The 18,675-nt window shown below is 46.1% G+C and overlaps 1 protein-coding gene across 2 annotated transcripts in view; it reads left to right on the top strand.

The window, feature by feature from the left end:
• The window catches only part of idua (alpha-L-iduronidase), a 376,360-nt gene that overhangs the window by 322,269 nt on the left and 35,416 nt on the right, over positions 1 to 18,675 (top strand). For both annotated transcript variants that reach the window (XM_067992953.1, XM_067992962.1), the window contains 3 exons: positions 12,896 to 13,017; positions 15,824 to 15,949; positions 16,728 to 16,804. In XM_067992953.1, coding sequence (XP_067849054.1) covers positions 12,896 to 13,017; positions 15,824 to 15,949; positions 16,728 to 16,804 — 325 coding nt within the window. The remainder of the gene's footprint in view (positions 1 to 12,895; positions 13,018 to 15,823; positions 15,950 to 16,727; positions 16,805 to 18,675) is intronic.

Below are 18,675 nucleotides of genomic sequence, written 5' to 3' on the forward strand. Positions count from 1 at the left end.
ATAATAGGGTGACCAGAACTGTACACAGTACTCCAAGTGTGGCCTCACCAATGCCCTGTACAACTTCAACAAGACATCCCAACTCCTGCATTCAATGTTCTGACCAATGAAACCAAGCATGCTGAATGCCTTCTTCACCACCCTATCCACCTGTGACTCCACTTTCAAGGAGCTATGAATCTGTACTCCCAGATCTCTTTGTTCTATAACTCTCCCCAACGCCCTACCATTAACGGAGTAGGTCCTGGCCCGATTCAATCTACCAAAATGCATCACCTCACATTTATCTAAATTAAACTCCATCTGCCATTCATCGGCCCACTGGCCCAATTGATCAAGATCCCGTTGCAATCCCAGATAACCTTCTTCACTGTCCACAATGCCACCAATCTTGGTGTCATCTGCAAACTTACTAACCATGCCTCCTAAATTCTCATCCAAATCATTAATATAAATAACAAATAACAGCGGACCCAGCACCGATCCCTGAGGCACACCGCTGGACACAGGCATCCAGTTTGAAAAACAACCCTCCACAACCACCCTCTGTCTTCTGTCGTCAAGCCAATTTTGTATCCAATTGGCTACCTCACCTTGGATCCCATGAGATTTAACCTTATGTAACAACCTACCATGCGGTACCTTGTCAAATGCTTTGCTGAAGTCCATGTAGACCACGTCTACTGCACAGCCCTCATCTATCTTCTTGGTTACCCCTTCAAAAAACTCAATCAAATTCGTGAGACATGATTTTCCTCTCACAAAACCATGCTGACTGTTCCTAATTAGTCCCTGCCTCTCCAAATGCCTGTAGATCCTGTCCCTCAGAATACCCTCTAACAACTTGCCCACTACAGATGTCAGGCTCACTGGTCTGTAGTTCCCAGGCTTTTCCCTGCCGCCCTTCTTAAACAAAGGCACAACATTTGCTACCCTCCAATCTTCAGGCACCTCACCTGTAGCGGTGGATGATTCAAATATCTCTGCTCGGGCACCCGCAATTTCCTCCCTAACCTCCCATAACGTCCTGGGATACATTTCATCAGGTCCCGGAGATTTATCTACCTTGATGCGCGTTAAGACTTCCAGCACCTCCCTTTCTGTAATATGTACACTCCTCAAGACATCACTATTTATTTCCCCAAGTTCCCTAACATCCATGCCTTTCTCAACCGTAAATACCGATGTGAAATATTCATTCAGGATCTCACCCATTTCTTGTGGTTCCGCACATGGATGACCTTGTTGATCCTTAAGAGGCCCTACTCTCTCCCTAGTTACCCTTTTGCCCTTTATGTATTTGTAGAAGCTCTTTGGATTCACCTTTGCCTGATCTGCCAAAGCAATCTCATATCCCCTTTTTGCCCTCCTGATTTCTCTCTTAACTCTACTCCGGCAATCTCTATACTCTTCAAGGGATCCACTTGATCCCAGCTGCCTATGCATGTCATATGCCTCCTTCTTCTTTTTGACTAGTTTATATAAACTTCCAGCAAGAATTCAATAAGGTTCCACATAAAAGACTGCTAGCAAAAATGAGAGCATGTGGAATTGGAGGCAACCTATCGACATGGGTAGGGAATTGGTTAGGAGGTAGCAGATAGAGAGTAGGGATAATGGGTATGTACTCCAATTGGCAAGATGTGACTGGTGGTGTCCCCCAGGGATCTGTACTGGGGCCTCAGCTTTTCACTATATTTATAAATGACGTGGATCAAGGAATAGCGAGCCGTATATCCAAGTTTCCTGACGACATGAAGTTAGGTGGCACAGTAAATAATGTAGATGAGAGCAGAAAGTTGCAAAGGGACATTGATAGATTAAGTGAGTGGGTAAAACTGTGGCAGGTGGAGTTCAATGTGGGGGAATGTGAGGTCACCGACTTTGGACCTAAGAAAGATAGAGGCAGAGTCATTGAATGTTTCTAAGGCTGAGTTAGATAGATTCCTACTTAACAAGGGAGTCAAAGGTTATAGTAGTTGTGCAAGCAAGAATTGGAGTGTTGTGTGTAATCAAGAATGGGAGTGTTGTGCCTGAGCAAGAATGGGAGCACTGTGTGTGAACAAGAATGGGAGCATTGTGTGGAAGCAAGTATGAGAGCATTATGTGTGTGAAGAAGAATGGGAATGCTGTGTGTAAGCAAGAATGAGACCGTTGTTTGGAAGCAAGAATGTGGCCATTAGGTATGAACAAGAATGGGAGCGTAATGTGTGAACAAGAATGGGAGTGTTGTGTGTAAGCAAGAACGGGAGCGTTGTGTGTAAGCCAGAATGGGAAAGTGTGTGTGAGCTCGAACGGGGACACATGTAAGCAAGAATGGGGGCATTGTGTGGAAGCAAGAATGGGAGTGTTGTGTGTGAGCAAGAATGGGAGCGTTGTGCAAGCAAGAATGTCGTCATTGTGTGTGAACAAGAATGGGAGCATTGTGTGTGAGCAGGAATAGGAGCATAATGCGTGAGCAAGAATGGGAGCGTTGTGCAAGCAACAATGTGGCCATTGTGTGTGGACAAGAATGGGAGCATTGTGTGTGAGCAGGAATAGGAGCATAATGCGTGAGCAAGAATGGGAGCGTTGTGCAAGCAAAAATGTGGCCATTGTGTGTGGACAAGAATGGGAGCGTTGTGTGTGTGAGCAGGAATGACCGTTGTGTGTGGACAAGAATGGGAATGTTGTGTGTGAGCAAGAATGGGAGCACTGTGTGTAAGAAAGAATACAACTTTGTATGTGAGCAAGAGGGGGAGGATTGTGAAAGCAAGAATGGGAGCTATGTGTGTGTAAGCTAGAATGGGAGCGTAGTGTGTGAACAAGAATGGGAGCGTAATGTGTAAGCCAGAATGGGAGTGTTGTATGTGAACAAGAATGGGAACATTGTGTGTGAACAAGAGTGGGAGCGTCGTGTGTGAACAAGAATAGGTGCATAGTGTGTAAGCCAGAATGGGAGTGTTGTGTGGAAGCAAGAATGGGAGCGTTGTGTGTGATGAAGAATGGAAGTGTTGTGTGGAAGCAAGAATTGGACTTCTATGTGTTTAAGCAAGAATGGGAATATTGTGTATGAAGAACGGGAGGTTGTGTAATCAAGAATGGGAATGCTGTGTGTCAACAAGAACGGGTGCGTTCTATGTAAGCAAGAATGGGGGTGTTGTGTGTAAGCAAGAATGGGGCTGTTGTGTGTGAACAGAACAGGAACACAGGGGCTGATTATCGGATGGCCGAGCTGGTGCGTTGGAGGCGGGTAGGCTCCTAAAATGGTGGAATCTCGGAGCGGGTTCGGAGCCCGGCTGCAACCCGCTGACTTCTGGCTTCCCCAGTGACGCGTTAGCGTGCGCGCGCAGCTCCCGCATGCAGGACTCCCACCGGCAATTAAAGCCGGCGGGATGCTACTTCACATAGTTATTTCGATACTTGAGGTACTTGACAGACCTCATTGAGTGGAGATTTTGGCAGGGGTGCAATTTTCAAGGATCCTTAGCGTGTTTCCCGTGCTGTGGGAAATATTCCCTGTTGGAGCACACATGGTTCAGCCAGCAGCCAGTGAGAGATGCAAAGGATAATTTGATAGGTGGGGGGATAACCTCATTTATTGCAGCAGCGCACTCTGTCACTTCAGACAAAGTTTGGCTGCAACACCTTTGTCTTTCCACTCAAAATTCTTAATTTGTACCCAAAACTCTGCTGTGCAAACACATTTACCTACTTTGCGGACCCCCTCAAACTCTCACCGTCAGGATGGGGGGGCGGGGGGCGCCATAGCTGCATTCATTACTTCATCCGAGGACGAGCAACATCACCAGCCTCGCCAGGCACGCTGTCCACCTCCACCACGTGGAGCTCCACAACACAGTGCTGCGCCACAGGCACCTGCACAAAATAGTCATGCAACTATACATACACCCACTGTAGGGTTACCCAATGGGTGGCATCAAGTGTGGGTGTTCATGGTGAACCTCATGAAAGGGACTTATTACACAAACCAGTCAAGAATGGCCAAGACGTGGCAGTAGTGGTGACAATAATAATATTTAATGTGCCATTAACAAAAATCAAATATAAATAAAAAAAACATGACAAACTGTCAAATAGCCTTGTGCATCCCCTTTGTGCTCACAAAACCTTTGCCTTATGCTTACGAGTACTCCGACATGGTGCTTCCCATGTGGCTCCAGCAGAGGTAGTGGCAGGTTGCTCTTGTTCATGCCCTGACCGATAAGATGCTTTGAGCCTACGCCCTCTGGGTTTCGGTGCCCATGAGGGCCCCTCCAAAGACTGCTCCACCTGCACCTGTGCAGGGGCAGACTCGGCCACCTGGAGCGGGTACTGGTTGAGAGGGAGGCAACGGATGAGACGTGGAAGCTCTTCGAGTGGTGTCCCCACTTCCATGTCCTCTTTCGCCATCATCCCTCTCCTGGGCCGGGCCCACATCACTCCTACCTGCTGGTCGACAGTTTGGAGGACATGTGTGAAGACTTTTAAGGCAGTGCCAGAGTATCTGCCTGCCTGATTCCAAAGGGCCATTGTCAGGGCCTCACAGGACTCATTGGTGAGCAGCACTTGAAGTTCGATGGAGGCGAGCCTTCCCTCCATCGCAGACATTCCCGCACTTACCCACGACACTATCTCAGAGATGTGCTCACGTCCCTGTGACAGTATCTCAGAGATTCCCTCCTGTACCTGTGCCACCATTCCACTCATGCAGGAGTTGGACTCCTCCATCCTCTGCGCGATTGTGGAGAGTGCGCGAGGCACCTGTTCCAGCACCTCGCAAATGGGCTGCTGCTCCTCGATCAGTCTCCTTTTAAAGGAATGCCCCCAGATTCAGCATCTGTGTCCAGCTGAGCAGAGCCTGGAGAAGAATGCTCCCACCGCCACGGACACTCCACAGCTCCTCCTGCCACCAGTGTCTGCTCGTGCTCACACGTGTGTGGTGACTCATCATGTGCGACCCCAACTAACTGAGGACGGGGACCAACCAAGGTGTGTGTATCTGCGCTGGTGGATGGCTTGCTCAGATGTGACGGTGTCCCCTCAGAGGCTGGCAGGTGCCGTCACAGCAGTCGCTGAAGGCCCTGTAAGAGAATAGAAGGCAATATTAAGCATGATGACAGATGTTGAGGTGCTGAAGATGACAAGGCGTGTTAACATCATTTGCTATTGTGAGTGCTGAATGTTAAAATTCTGTCACCAGCCGTTTGTCGGGTGCCAGTCTCGGCGTCCCCGACAGGCACTCGAGGGTGCGGTTCAATTCAAGAGCCTCCTGCTCCGCGTCCGTGAGGACAACCTGATGTTCCGGTCCCCCTCCAATCTTCGCCCTCTCCCGTGCATTCTGGGCTCTCTTCTCCTATAAGGGGAGAAAGTAGAGAGGCGTGAGTGAGGGATGGTGACATGGCCAGCCGCTGAATGCATTGGTTTGGGTGAGACTGACTGTGAAAGAGATGCATCAGAGGGTGAGTATGAGACAGAGCCATGATATTGTATGAGGATTGGGTTGAATGGTAGAGGTGGGATGAGTAAGTGCAGGTAAGTTGAGGATGAGGTTTGAGTGGGTGTGAGGAGTGATGTGATAGAGTAGTGTTGGCAGTGCAGAAGGAGTTGTGGGCGGGGGCGGTGATGTGGAAGACAGAGTGTAGGAGAATGAGTAAGTGTGCTCACTTTGGCTGATCTAGATGGGTTATTGAAGCACTTCCTGCACTGGATCCATGTGCGGGAGACATTGCTGCTGCTGGTGACCTCCTCTGCCACCTCGAGCCAGGCCTTCTTGATGGCAGAGACAGGCCACTTACTCCTGTCCGCTGGGTAGAAAATATCCCTCCTCCTCCTCACCCCATCCAGTAGGACCTGGATTGAGGCATCAGTAAATCTAGCAGCAGCCTTTCCCCTAGTCTGCTCCATTCTGTACTTTTGGTTGTTTGCTGCAGGAGCAGCATTGGAGGACTGCCCCTTTAAATAGGGCTCCTCCAACTGACAGCCTGTAATGCGGGTGCGCAGTCCGCCCACTGCGCAGGTTGACGACAGGAAACCCGGAAGCCACGGTAAGTGCCTTCAATTTACCCGCGATCGCGTGGGGAATGGATGGATTTTACTGGGCGGGTTACCCGCGTGCCCAGTCGCTCCCCCGTTGCCATCCCGCCTCCCTGGTAATATCGGGGCCATAGTGTGTGAACAAGAATGGAATGTTGTGTGTGAACAAAAATGGGGGTGTTGTGTAGAAGCAAGTAGATACATAGAATCATAGAAAGGTTACAGCACGAAAGGAGGCCATTCAGCCTATTAAGTCCATGCCAGCTCTATGCAAGAGCAATCCAGCTAGTCCCACTCCCCCGCCCTATCTCCGTAGCCCTGCAATTTTATTTCCTTTCAAGTACTTATCCAGTTCCCTTTTGAAAGCCATGATTGAATCTGCCACCACCACCCACTCCGGCAGTGCATTCCAGATCCTAACCACTCGTTATGTAAAAAAGTTTTTCCTCATATCACCTTTGTTTCTTTTGCCAATCACCTTAAATCTATGTCCTCTGGTTCTTGACCCTTCAGGCAATGGGAACAGCTTCTCTCTATCTACTCTGTCTGGGATGTATGGGAGCATTGTGTGTGTGAACAAGAATGGGAGTGTTGTGTGTGAGCAAGAATGGGAGCACTGTGTGTAAGCAAGAATGGGACCATTGTTTGTAAGCAAGAATGGGAGCATTCTGTGTAAGCAAGAGTGGGAGTGTTGTGTGTGAGCAAGAATGGGAGGATTGCAAAATCAAAAATGGGAGCTCTGTGTGTGTAAGCAAGAATGGGAATGTTGTGTGTGAGCCAGTATGGGAGGATTGTGAAATCAAGAATGGGAGCTTTGTGTGTGTGCAACAATGGGAGTGTTGTGTAAGCAAGAAAGGGAGCATTCTGTGAGCATGAATTGGAGCACTGTGTATGTAAGCAAGGTGGCAGCATTGTGTGAGAGCAAGAATGGAAGCGTTGTGTGTGAGCTTGAATGGGAGTGTTGTGTGTGAGCAAGAATGGAAGTGAAGTGTGTCAGCATGATTAGGAGCGTTATATGTGAGCATGAATGGGACCGTTGCCTGTAAGCAAGAATGGGAGCTTACTGTGTAAGCATGAATGGGAGCGTTGTGCATGAGCATCAATGGGGGCACTGTGTGTAAGCAAGAATGGGAGAGTTGTGTGTGAGCAAGAATGGGAGTCTTGTGTATGAGCAAGAATGGGAGTGTTGTGTGTGAGCAAGAATGGTAGCGTTGTTTATGAGCACGAATGGTAGTATTGTGTGTGAGCAAGCATGATAGTACTATATTGGAACAAGTATGGAAGCGTTGTGTGTGAGCATGAATGGGAGCACTGTGTGTGAGCATGAATGGAAGCACTGTGCGTGTGAGCAAGAATGGGTGCACTGTGTGTGAGCATTATTGGGAACAATTTGTGTGAGCATCAATGGGAGCACTGTGAGTGAGCATGAATGGGAGCACTGTTTGTGTGAGCAAGCATGGGAGCACTATTGGTGTGAGCGAGAATTAGAGCACTGCGTTTGAGGATGAATGGGTGCACTGTCTGTAAGCAAGAATGGGAGCACTGTGTGTGTGACCATGAATGGCAATGTTGTGTGTGAGCATGACTGGGAGCACTGTGTGTGTGATCATCATTTGGAACAGTATGTGTGTGAGCATCAATAAGAGCAATGTTTGTGTGAGCATGAATGGGAGCACTGTGTGTGAGAGCATCAATGAAAGCACCGAGTGTGTCAGCAAGAATGGGAGCACTGTGTGTGTGAGCATCAATGAGAGCAATGTGTGTGTGAGCATAATTGTCAGTACTGTGTGTTTAAGCAAGAATGGGAGCACTGTGTATCTGAGCAAGAATGGGAGCACTATGTGTTTGAGCAAGAATGGGAGCACTGTGTGTGAGCATGAATGGGGGCATTGTGTGTGAGCAAGAATGGGAGCACTGTGTGTGTGAGCATCAATGAGAGCAATGTTTGTGTGAGCAAGAATGGGAGCACTGTGTGTGTGAACCAGAATGGGAGCACGTGTGTGCATCAATGGGAGCACTGTGTGTGCATCAATGGGAACGTTGTGTGTGAGCAAGAATAAGAACACTGTGTGTATGAACATCAATGGGAGCACTGTGTGTGTGTGAACCAGAATAGGAGCACTGTGTGTGTGCGTCAATGGAAGCACAGTGTGTGTGAACATCAATGGGAGCACTGTGTATGCATCAATGAGAGCACTGTGTGTGCATCAATGGGAGCGCTGTGTGTGCATCAATGGGAGCGCTGTGTGTGCATCAGTGGGAGCACTGCGTGTGCATCAATGGGAGCACTGCGTGTGCATCAATGGGAGCACTGCGTGTGCATCAATGGGAGCACTGCGTGTGCATCAATGGGAGCACTGTGTGCATCAATGGTAGCGTTGTGTGCGTGAGCAAGAATGAGAACACTGTGTGTGTGAACATCAATGAGAGCACTGTGTGTGAACATCAGTGGGAGCACTGTGTGTGTGAGCAAGAATGAGAGCACTGTGTGTGAACATCAATGAGAGCACTGTGTGTGAGCATCAATGGGAGCACTGTATGAGCATCAGTGGGAGCATTGTGTGTGTGAGCAAGAATGGGAGCACTGTGTGTGAACATCAATGAAAGCACTGTGTGTGAGCATCAGTGGGAGCATTGTGTGTGTGAGCAAGAATGCGAGCACTGTGTGTGTGAACATCATTGGGAGCATTGTGTGCATGAGCAAGAATGAGAACACTGTGTGTGTGAACATCGATGAGAGCACTGTGTGTGTGAGCATCAATGGTAGCACAGTGTGTGTCAGCATGATTGGGAGCACTGTTTGCGTGAGCAAGAGTGAGAACAATGTGTGTGAGCATCGATGAGAGCACTGTATAGAATCATAGAATAGTTACAGCACAGAAGGAAGCCATTCAGCCCATCGAACCCATGCCGGCTCTTTGTAAGAGCAATCCAGGTAGTCCCATTCCCTTCCATCACCCTTTCAGGCAGCGCATTCCAGATCATAACTACTTGCTGTATAAAAAAGTTTTTCCTCATGTCGCCTTTGCTTCTTTTGCCAGTCACCTTAAATCTGTGTCCTCTGGCTCTTGACCCTTCCGCCAATAGGAACAGTTTCTCTTTATTTACTTTATCTAAACCCTTCAGTATTTTGAACACTTCTATCAAATCTCCTCTCAACCTTCTCTGCTCTAAGGAGAACAACCCCAGCTCCTCCTTCTCAAACGTAACTGAAGTCCCTCATCCCTGGAATCATTGTAGTAAATCTCTCCTGCACCCCCTCTAAGGCCTTTTCCCTTTCATGTACTTATCCAGTTCCCTTTTGAAGGCCATGATTGAATCTGGTCCACCACCAGGAGAGCATCCAGGAGAGCTTTTTGAGCCAGCATGTAGAAAGTCCTACAAGAGAGGGGGCGGTACTGGACCTAATTCTAGGGAATGTGGCCGGCCAAGTGGAAGAAGTGCTAGTAGGTGAGCACTTTGGTGACAGTGACCATAATTCGGTGAGATTTAAGGTGGTCATGGAAAAGGATAGGGAGGGGCCGGAAATAAAGGTTCTAAATTGGGGGAAGGCCGATTTTAATAGGATAAGGCAGGATCTGGCCAAAATGGACTGGGATCAGCTGCTTGTAGGAAAATCCGCATCGGAGCAATGGGAGTCTTTCAGAAGGGAGATTGAGACCATACAATGGCAACATGTTCCCGTAAAGGTCAAGGGTGGTTCCAAGAACTCCAGGGAACCTTGGATGTCAGGGGATATACGAGAATGGATTAGGAAAAAAAGGAGGGCTTTTGGCAGATACAAAAGGCTAAAGACGGAGGAAGCCCTAGAGGAGCACAAAAAGTGCAGGGGGATACTTAAAAAAGAAATTAGGAGATCAAGGAGGGGCCATGAAATAACACTGGCGAGCAAAATAAAGGAAAATCCTAAGATGTTTTATAAGTATATCAAGGGTAAGAGGATGACTAGGGAAAAAATAGGGCCCATTAGGGACAAAAATGGCAATCTGTGTGTGGAGCCGGCAGATGTAGGAGGGGTTCTAAATGAATTTTTTGCATCTGTTTTCACTATGGAGAAGGACAATGGAGACATGGAAATACGGCAGGGGGACTGTGATATACTCGAACATATTAACATCGAGCGGGAGGAGGTATTGGCGGTTTTAGCAGGCCTAAAAATGGATAAATCCCCAGGCCCGGACGAAATATATCCCAGTTTACTGTGTGAGGCAAAGGAGGAGATTGCGGGGGCTCCAACACATATATTCAGAACCTCTCTGGCCACAGGGGATGTGCCAGAGGACTGGAGAACCGCTAATGTAGTACCATTATTCAAGAAGGGGAGTAGGGAAAAACCGGGGAACTACAGGCCAGTGAGCCTAACATCAGTGGTAGGAAAATTATTGGAAAAAATTCTGAAGGACAAAATTAGTCTCCACTTGGAGAAGCAAGGATTAATCAGGGATAGTCAACATGGCTTTGTCAAGGGAAGATCATGTCTGACTAATTTGATTGAATTTTTTGAGGGGGTGACTGGGCGTGTGGATGAGGGTAACGCAGTGGATGTGGTATACATGGATTTCAGTAAGGCCTTCGATAAAGTCCCGCACAGGAGACTGGTCAAGAAGGTACGAGCCCATGGAATCCAGGGTGCCTTGGCACTTTGGATACAAAACTGGCTTAGTGGTGATGGTCGAAGGTTGTTTTTGTGACTGGAAGCCTGTGGCCAGTGGGGTACCACAGGGATCGGTGCTGGGGCCCTTGCTGTTTGTGGTCTACATTAATGACTTGGATATGAATGTAAAAGGTATGATCAGTAAGTTCGCTGATGATACAAAAATTGGTAGGGTGGTAAATAGCGAGGAGGATAGCCTCAGTCTGCAGGACGATATAGATGGGTTGGTCAGATGGGCGGAACAGTGGCAAATGGAATTTAACCCGGAAAAGTGCGAGGTGATGCACTTTGGAGGGACTAACAAGGCAAGGGAATACACAATGAATGGGAGGACCCTAGGCAAGACAGAGGGTCAGAGGGATCTTGGTGTGCAAGTTCACAGATCCCTGAAGGCGGCGGAACAGGTAGATAAGGTGGTAAAGAAGGCATATGGGATACTTGCCTTTATTAGCCGAGGCATAGAATATAAGAGCAAGGAGGTTATGATGGAGCTGTATAAAACACTGGTTAGGCCACAGCTGGAGTACTGTGTGCAGTTCTGGTCGCCACACTACAGGAAGGATGTGATCGCTTTGGAGAGGGTGCAGAGGAGATTCACCAGGATGTTACCAGGGCTGGAGCGCTTCAGCTATGAAGAGAGACTGGGAAGATTGGGTTTGTTTTCCTTGGAGCAGAGGAGGCTGAGGGGGGACATGATTGAGGTGTACAAAATTATGAGGGGCACAGATAGGATGGATACTAAGGAGCTTTTTCCCTTCGTTGAGGGTTCTATAACAAGGGGACATAGATTCAAGGTAAAAGGCGGGAGGTTTAGAGGGGATTTGAGAAAGAACTTTTTCACCCAGAGGGTGGTTGGAGTCTGGAACTCACTGCCTGAAAGGGTTGTGGAGGCAGGAACCCTCACAACATTCAAGAAGCATTTGGATGAGCACTTGAAATGCCATAGCATACAAGGCTACGGACCAAATGCTGGAATATGGGATTAGAGTAGACAGGGCTTGATGGCCGGCGCGGACACGATGGGCCGAAGGGCCTCTATCCGTGCTGTATAACTCTATAACCTCCTCGGGCAGTGCATTCCAGATCCTATCCACTTGCTGTGTAAAAAAGTTTTTCCTCATGCCACCTTTGGTTCTTTTGCCAATCATCTTAAATCTATGTCCTCTGGTTCTTGACCCTTCCGCCAATGGGAACAGTTTCTCTCTATCTACTCTGTCTAGACCCTTCATGATTTTGAATACCTCTATCAAATCTCCTCGCAACCGTCTCTGTTCCAAAGAGAACAACCCCAGCTTCTCCAGTCTCTCCACGTAACTAAAGCCTCTCATCCCTGGAATCATTGTAGTAAATCTCTCCTGCACCCCCTCTAAGGCCTTCACATCTTTCCTAAAGTGCGGTGCCCAGAACTGGACACATACTCCAGTTGTGGCCAAACCAGTGCTTTATAAAAGTTCATCATGACTGCCATACTTTTGAATTCTATGCCTCTATTTATAAAGCCCAGGATCCCGTATGCTTTTTTAACCGCTTTCTCAACCTGCCCTGCCACCTTCAACGGTTTGTGCACATATACCCCCAGATCTCTCTGTCCCTGTACCCCTTTTAGAGTTGTGCCCTCTAGTTTATATTGCCCTTACATTTGTCTAACTTGGGCACAGATGAAAGATAAGGCTACAACACAATCATGCCAATTCTCTAACCTGTGCTCCCTTCAAGCACAGCTCCTGCTGGGAGCGCAAGATCAGTGAATTTACCCTCACGTATCAGCATCAAAGGCTTCAAGATTGGGGATGGTATGGTCAGATGCAGAATGAAGGGCTTTTTATGCAGCCACATCTGTGTGCCTTAACCCCAACCTCTCATAGTATCTTCACTACACCATGAGAATGTTTTCACATTCTACACCATGATTGTGCTAAATCATGGATAATTTTGTGCCATTGGTCCACAACCACAAAGAACTGAATGGTGCATATTCCAAACTATTTCATGTCGGATCCTTATAACCAGCAGAGAGAGGAAATTTTTATGCCATAAGTCAGGTGAATTAAAAGCAATCAGTACTTGATCAGTACCAAAGCTGGAGAATTAAAACAAGTTTTCCCTTACATTTTTTCAAAGACAGTCTTTTGAAGTTGCTGTAACATATGATAATCATACAGAATCTTTAAAATGCAGTAGAGTACAAACACAGATTGATTTCTGTCCTGTTTAATCTTTCTGTAGAACTTGTGTATGTCATTTACCATCTAGACAACAACGATACCAACCCTTACTTGCAATGGAAGAATCTTGGAAGCCCAGATTTTCCAACAGCAAAACAGTTCCATATTATCAGAGAAATGGAGGTGTGATCAACATAAATTTTACTATTCAATGATAACATTCAGAAATTCGCACAATTCTTTCAAATTCTTTTGAATACAAAGTGAAGATTAAGCAATATAGAATTATTATTTATTCATGTTTATACTGGGAGTACTTTGAATTAAAAATGGTTCTCTATATTCAAACACTATCTTTACATGTAGAATCATAGAGTCATAGAGTTATACAGCACGGATAGAGGCCCTTCGGCCCATCGTGTCTGCGCCGGCCATCAAGCCCTGTCGAATCTAATCCCATATTCCAGCATTTGGTCCGTAGCCTTGTATGCTATGGCATTTCAAGTGCTCATCCAAATGCTCTTGAATGTTGTGAGGGTTCCTGCCTCCACAACCCTTTCAGGCAGTGAGTTCCAGACTCCAACCACCCTCTGGGTGAAAAAGTTCTTTCTAAAATCCCCTCTAAACCTCCCGCCTTTTACCTTGAATCTATGTCCCCTTGTTATAGAACCCTCAACGAAGGGAAAAAGCTCCTTAGTATCCATCCTATCTGTGCCCCTCATAATTTTGTACACCTCAATCATGTCCCCCCTCAGCCTCCTCTGCTCCAAGGAAAACAAACCCAATCTTCCCAGTCTCTCTTCATAGCTGAAGCGCTCCAGCCCTGGTAACATCCTGGTGAATCTCCTCTGCACCCTCTCCAAAGCGATCACATCCTTCCTGTAGTGTGGCGACCAGAACTGCACACAGTACTCCAGCTGTGGCCTAACCAGTGTTTTATACAGCTCCATCATAACCTCCTTGCTCTTATATTCTATGCCTCGGCTAATAAAGGCAAGTATCCCATATGCCTTCTTTACCACCTTATCTACCTGTTCCGCCGCCTTCAGGGATCTGTGAACTTGCACACCAAGATCACTCTGACCCTCTGTCTTGCCTAGGGTCCTCCCATTCATTGTGTATTCCCTTGCCTTGTTAGTCCCTCCAAAGTGCATCACCTCGCACTTTTCCGGGTTAAATTCCATTTGCCACTGTTCCGCCCATCTGACCAACCCATCTATATCGTCCTGCAGACTGAGGCTATCCTCCTCGCTATTTACCACCCTACCAATTTTTGTATCATCAGCGAACTTACTGATCATACCTTTTACATTCATATCCAAGTCATTAATGTAGACCACAAACAGCAAGGGACCCAGCACCGATCCCTGTGGTACCCCACTGGCCACAGGCTTCCAGTCACAAAAACAACCTTCGACCATCACCCTCTGCCTTCTGCCACTAAGCCAGTTTTGTATCCAAAGTGCCAAGGCACCCTGGATTCCATGGGCTCGTACCTTCTTGACCAGTCTCCTGTGGGGGACTTTATCGAAGGCCTTACTGAAATCCATGTATACTACATCCACTGCGTTATCCTCATCCACACGCCTAGTCACCCCCTCAAACAATTCAATCAAATTAGTCAGACATGATCTTCCCTTGACAAAGCCATGTTGACTATCCCTGATTAATCCTTGTTTCTCCAAGTGGAGACTAATTTTGTCCTTCAGAATTTTTTCCAATAATTTTCCTACCACTGATGTTAGGCTCACTGGCCTGTAGTTCCCCGGTTTTTCCCTACTCCCCTTCTTGAATAATGGTACTACATTAGCGGTTCTCCAGTCCTCTGGCACATCCCCTGTGGCCAGAGAGGTTCTGAATATATGTGTCAGAGCCCCCGCAATCTCCTCCTTTGCCTCACACAGTAGCCTGGGATACATTTCGTCCGGGCCTGGGGATTTATCCATTTTTAGGCCTGCTAAAACCGCCAATACCTCCTCCCGCTCGATGTTAATATGTTCGAGTATATCACAGTCCCCCTGTCGTATTTCTCTGTCTACATCGTCCTTCTCCATAGTGAAAACAGATGCAAAAAATTCATTTAGAACCCCTCCTACATCTGCCAGCTCCACACACAGATTGCCATTTTTGTCCCTAATTGGCCCTATTTTTTCCCTAGTCATCCTCTTACCCTTAATATACTTATAAAACATCTTAGGATTTTCCTTTATTTTGCTCACCAGTGTTATTTCATGGCCCCTCCTTGATCTCCTAATTTCTTTTTTAAGTATCCCCCTGCACTTTTTGTACTCCTCTCGGGCTTCCTCCGTCTTTAGCCTTTTGTATCTGTCTTTAGCCTTTTGTATCTGAAGTATGTATAGAAAATATATTTTGTAGATCTTGGGTGATGTGTGCATTTTGAAAGCTGATAGGACATTCTGTGCTTAATGGGTTTCATTTTTTGACAAGTGTCCATCCTTATTTTAATACAATTCTCAGAAGCCAAGGGCCCAAAATTCCACAGCCCTCCTGGCTGAATCTCACTGCAGCTCCAGCAGGAGAGCTGAAAAACAGGCCCGTTCCTGAAAAACAAGGCCAAGCAGGACCAGGGTTGTGGACTCCCTATGCTGGGCGTTCCCAAACCTGCCGTGACTTCGGAGCTTGGTATGCCAAGTGACATGAGACATATTGGCCTCTTGAAGGATGTAAGTAGGACTACCAAGGGGGTTCAGGCCTGTCAGTGGCTCTTCTATTACGTCACACAAAAAGAAACATTTGTAACCATATGACACAATGATGTCAGCTGGTCAGTAACTTTGCAGGACCATTTCTGTTTGCTAAAATACTATGTAATATAAAGCCCAACTTTGGTGTTACCATCCTTACACTGATATTTTGTTTCTATGTAGGTGTATTTGGCCACATCCATGGATATATCCATTTTAGTATCAGCACATTATTATAACATTCATTTTAGTGTTTTTGTGTAATTTGATTTTGTCTTAATCAGGATCCCATGGTTAAGGGACCAATACCATTTCCTCCAGAAGGCAACCTCATTCTGAAACTACAACTTCCCATTCCCTCCGTGCATCTGTTGCACATCTGTGCAAAGCCTGAAAGGCCTCCAAGCCAGGTTGTAATTTGACTTTTTACTCATTCTTGTTAGACCAAAAAACTCATAGATCTTGCTATGTAATTGGTAATTAACTTGGGACATAATTATTCTTTGTGCATGGGCAGTAAAGATATTGCTCCAATAATGAATGCCTGCAATTGAATTAAACAGCAATGCAACCAAGAGGTTTAAATGATTTATGATCATCATTTGTATTTGATTGCTAGTAACAGAATCAGTAAGTGACAATATTCCAATTTACCATATAGAAAATTATGATTTTTGACTTTTTTGCATCATTATGGAACTGCAGTTTTAAGTGATACTGCATTACTTGGGACAACAATTGTATGATATAGAAACAAGGGCCCCAAGATTTCTGGGGTTGGAGAGCACAGTAAGCCCAATTTCCACCCAGGGGACCAGGTTATGTCAGAATTCTGCACCATTTACACCGGCTGTTTAAATTCCGGCACAGGGGGCTCTTTCGCCTGCCCTCTTCCCACCGCCACATCAAGGGGGCATGTCTGGGGTAGTCTCTGGACTTCATACCAAATATTTTTTCATCAGGGTATGTGTTTATGTATAGAATACACATATTCACTGAAAATCATTTGCATCCAATCTTGTATGCTGTTCCATCATTTGTTTATGAAACATACAAGAGAATATTAGCTTCTTGGAGACCCTTTGTGGTTCTATATAATTCAACCAATGAGGGTTTGAATAGTTTACATGTCAAAGAAATTAAGAATATAGCACAGTATTGTAAACAGATGTTCAATTCTTTTCACAGACTAATGGTGTGAGTTTCATACCTCTGACACTGGGACAGGTGACTATTACATGGGACGATAGTTGTGTAAATTCAAAGTAAGTACTTGATAATGGTTATAGAAGTATGTTGAATATTCATAGCAATCTCAATTCAATCTGTCATAGTTTAATGGTGGGCATAGTACTGCATTTGGCCTCCCCCATCGCTAGCACGTGTATGTGTATGCACGCACATCCACGTTTGGTTTTTTTCAGGCAACAAAAGTAATTCTTAGGGAATAACATCTGGTTGTCGCAAACCAGTAGCAAACATTTGAAAGATGATGGTAACTAAGAATTCATAAGTCATGTTATAAAACATACAACAAAGAAAGACTTACATTTATATAATGCCTATCACTTCTCAAAGTTGCATAGTTCCATTGGGATCTTTAACATCCACCTATGAAGGAAGATAAGATAGTTTAATATCTCATGATAGAATAAATAAGAAGAAACTGTTTCCAGTGGCAGAAGGGCCGGTAATCAGAGGACACAGATTTAAGGTGATTGGCAAAAGAGCCAAAGGCGACATGAGGAAACATTTTTTTACGCAGCGGGTTGTAATGATCTGGAATGCACTGCCTGAAAGTGTGGTGGAAGCAGATTCAATCGTAACTTTCAAAAGGGAATTGGATAAATACTTGAAGGGAAACATTTACAGGGCTATAGGGAAAGAGTAGGGGAATGGGACTAATTGGATAGCTCTTTCAAAGAGCCGGCAAAGGCACGTTAGGCTGAATGACCTCCTCCTGTGCTATACCTACTATGATCCTGTGATACTATGAAAAGATGGTTCTGCATTGCAACATCCGTACTGGGGCCTCAGCTTTTCACTATATTTATAAATTACTTGGATGAAGGAATAGAGAGCTGGGACCAATGCCCTCATGGGGAGGTTAACTAGTGCTGTGGGGGAGGGTTTAAACTAATTTGGCTGGCGGATGGGCACTAGGATGAAACATTAGCAAGGAAGAACAAGTTGCTCAGAGAACTTGGAGGGACAAATAGCACTGGAGTAAAGAAGAGTTCAGAAATAGGAGGGATCAGACAGGGGGCAAATGCGAGGCAGTCTTAAGATGACTTTCGAGTGCATGTGCATAAATGCATGTGGCATGATTAATAAGGTTGGTGAGTTGCAGGCTCAAGTTGCCAAATGGGACTATGATATAGTGACAATAACAGAGACCTGGCTCAAAGAAGGGGAGGATGGGGAACTTAATATTCTTGGCTACAAGATATTCAGGAAAGATAGGGAAAGAAAGAAAAAAGGTGGGTGGCAATATTGATCAAAGAAACTATTATAGTACTGGAAAGGGATGATGTAGTTGAGGGCTCAAAGACAGAATCTATTTGGTTAGAATTAAGGAACAATAGAGGAGCTATTACGCTACTGGGTGTATACTATAAGCCACCAAATAGTGGAAGGAGATAGAGGAGCAAATTTGCAGGCAACTTACAGGAAGATGCAAAAACTATAGAATAGTGATAATGGGGGTCTTCAATTATCCCAATATAGACTGGGACAGTAACAGTGTAATGGGCAAAGAGTTGGAGGAATTCCTGAAATGTGTTCAAGAGAACTTTCTGGAACACTGGGGGCTAAATTGGGCCACGTAGCGCCCGTTGTGTAGGTGCCACGCGGACTCCTAAGGATCCAAAATGGCGCTCAAGATGCGTGCGCACATTTCCGACATGACGTGCGCAGGGTGCCATATTGGTAAAAGCTTGCGCGCTTAACAAACGCCAGCAGCATGTAAAGTTGGGAGATTATGTGGTAGATCAGTGTGCAACGCTGATTTAAATGGAAAGCTGCGATTTTGGAATTCCACACTCCAGCCAGTCTTAAACTCACACAGCTAAACAGGTCTTAAACAGCACAGAGGACCTCCACTAGCGCTACTTAAAGGGATCATGCAGGATTTACT

The sequence above is a fragment of the Heptranchias perlo genome, chromosome 1 (assembly GCF_035084215.1).
Source record: "Heptranchias perlo isolate sHepPer1 chromosome 1, sHepPer1.hap1, whole genome shotgun sequence".
Classification (NCBI taxonomy): Eukaryota; Metazoa; Chordata; class Chondrichthyes; order Hexanchiformes; family Hexanchidae; genus Heptranchias; species Heptranchias perlo.